Source organism: Chrysochloris asiatica, unplaced genomic scaffold, assembly GCF_000296735.1.
Source record: "Chrysochloris asiatica unplaced genomic scaffold, ChrAsi1.0 scaffold00037, whole genome shotgun sequence".
Lineage (NCBI taxonomy): Eukaryota > Metazoa > Chordata > Mammalia > Afrosoricida > Chrysochloridae > Chrysochloris > Chrysochloris asiatica.
Window position 1 is genome coordinate 17,970,699 of NW_006408555.1, and position 2,494 is coordinate 17,973,192.

Genomic DNA, 2,494 nt, shown 5'->3' on the forward strand with positions numbered 1-2,494 from the left:
GTGATTGTCTCTCTCTCCTTGACAGTGTGTGGAAAGCCTAAGAACCCAGTGGCTCAGGTGCAACGGATCATCGGTGGGTCACTGGATGCCAAAGGCAGCTTCCCCTGGCAGGCGAAGATGGTGTCTCGTCACAACCTCATCACGGGGGCCACACTGATCAGTGAAAAATGGCTGCTGACCACAGCTAAAAACCTCTTCCTGAACCATACCGCTGATGCAAAAGCCAAGGACATCGCACCGACTTTAAAACTCTACGTGGGGAAAAATCAGCGCGTGGAGATTGAGAAAGTGGTTCTCCACCCTGACTACTCCAAGGTAGACATTGGGCTCATCAAACTCAAACATAAGGTGCCAGTAGGAGAGAGAGTAATGCCCATTTGCCTACCTTCCAAGGACTATGCGGAAGAGGGGCGTGTGGGCTATGTGTCTGGCTGGGGGCGGAATTCCAACTTTAATTTTACTGAGCACCTCAAGTACGTCATGCTGCCCGTGGCTGCCCAGGACAAGTGTGTACAGCAGTACGAAGGCAGCACAGAAGCGGAAAAGAAGGAACAAAAGAGCCCTGTTGGGGTGCAGCCCATACTGAACGAACATACCTTTTGTGCGGGCATGTCCAAGTACCAGGAAGACACTTGCTATGGCGATGCGGGCAGCGCCTTTGCTGTCCACGACCAGGATGATGATACCTGGTACGCAGCCGGGATCCTAAGCTTCGATAAGAGCTGTACTGTGGCCGAGTATGGGGTGTACGTGAAGGTGCCCTCCATCCTGGACTGGGTTCAGAAAACCATAGCTGAGAACTAACAACAAGGCACACTGTGAAGCTCTTGGCTGATGGCCAAGGTTTCACTGTGGAGGAGGGCCAAGAGGATGGGAGGGGACGGGAGGAAACCTGGTCTGAAGCTGATGGGAGCCAGCCCTGGATTGCTGAACCACTCAATAAACAGCTTTCTTTTTAACAATTTATGTGCTGTTTTCAGTCTTAAGTCCTCTTATTGTTTCACTTATGGTCCAGGGGAAGAAACGTTGTAGAGAATACTGAAGTATGGAGAAATAAACCCCAGCCAGTGAAATATCCCTAATAAACACCATCTGCAAAAATATATAAGGCACCAACAATTCCTCCCAAAGCCCTCTCTATTCAGCTGGGTTCAATAATTCACTGTAATGGCCACACAGGATTCAGAGACCGTATTCACAGTTACAAGTTTATTTGGGAAGTTAACAGGTTGTAATACAGGATCAGAAATCCTCAGTGCACAGTTGCTGCAGTCAGCTGCTGATAAAAGCCCTCAGGACACACCTGAAGGCAAAACTAATTCCCTCCTTTAAGTGTCCGTAGGCACCCCATTCTACAAGTGAGCTTCCTGCCCAAAGCCACTCAGCTTTACCTGCTCCATGGACTGGAAGCCCACTGCTCTGTCTCGTGTTCTGGTGTCAAAGCTTTTTCTCCCTGGGTCAAGGAGGTTCAATGCACACAGATATTGGGGTCCAAAGGGCACGCTCCCCTCCTAATTCTTTTTCTTTAATGGTAGTGAGATTCCACCCCACCTTATTCTGAGATGGTTCATTTTAGATGATCCTAGTGAGTCAAGTTTTTATAATTACAGTTAACTCTAACACATCCACAGCTGAATCATGTCATCCTATCAGCATCTTCTCCCACCTTCTCTTACCAAGACCCAGCAGGGCAGAAACATGGTTTGGTAAGAGTTACACACTATGGCTAGAAAACACATTAAATAATTCATTACACCATTAAGTCCCATCTTGGGATTCATGCTCATTGACTGACCATCTAGTGAATCCCAGACCTCAGTAAGATGCTTGGAGCTATCCTTGTTTTATAGACAAGGACAGAGACTCAAAGGAGTGAAGTGACTTGCATAAGACTGGCCGGAGAAGCTGATCCTTGAAGATCCTAGGGCTGTGTGAATATCATCTGTGGGCTCTTTTCACTCCCATGTTGTCCCTTTGAAGTGAACTAGGCCTGGAGAGGAAGGCTCTAACCCAAAGTGGGTTGAACACTGTTTTGATGGACAGGATACTTTATTGTTTATGTCCCAATGCACTGGTGTTGTAGAAAACAAGGTGGTGGTTGTTCAGTGCCATTGGGTCAGTTCCTACTCATAGTGACCCTGTATAGGGTTTCTGAGGCTGTACATCTTTTGAAAGCAAAAAGCCTCACCTTTTTCCTGCAGAGCAGATGCGGGTCTTCAACTGCCGACCTTGTGGTTTGCAGTCCAGTGCTTATCATACAGTAACCATGCTCCTCCAAAACAAGGGTGTTATTGTTGTTAAAGTGCTGTTGAGTCGACTCCGACCCATAGCGACCCTAGATGGTATAAAGGTAGATTTTCTGAACTTGCTTAGCCCAAATCATATCTCAGCCACAAATATGCCATGTGTTTTCAGTTCCTTGGCCATGTTTTCTAGACCATGTCTAAAGTCCCTACGAACATAACATTCTGGGAGCCCACCCAGAGTTACAAGT

At 47.3% G+C, this 2,494-nt stretch overlaps 1 protein-coding gene across 1 annotated transcript in view; it reads left to right on the plus strand.

Moving 5' to 3' along the window:
• HP (haptoglobin) overlaps positions 1-804 on the plus strand; it is a 37,498-nt gene extending 36,694 nt beyond the window's left edge. The window contains exon 6 of the mRNA XM_006860321.1: positions 26-804. Within this exon, the coding sequence (XP_006860383.1) occupies positions 26-804 (779 nt within the window). The remainder of the gene's footprint in view (positions 1-25) is intronic.
• Positions 805-2,494: the final 1,690 nt, after the last annotated feature.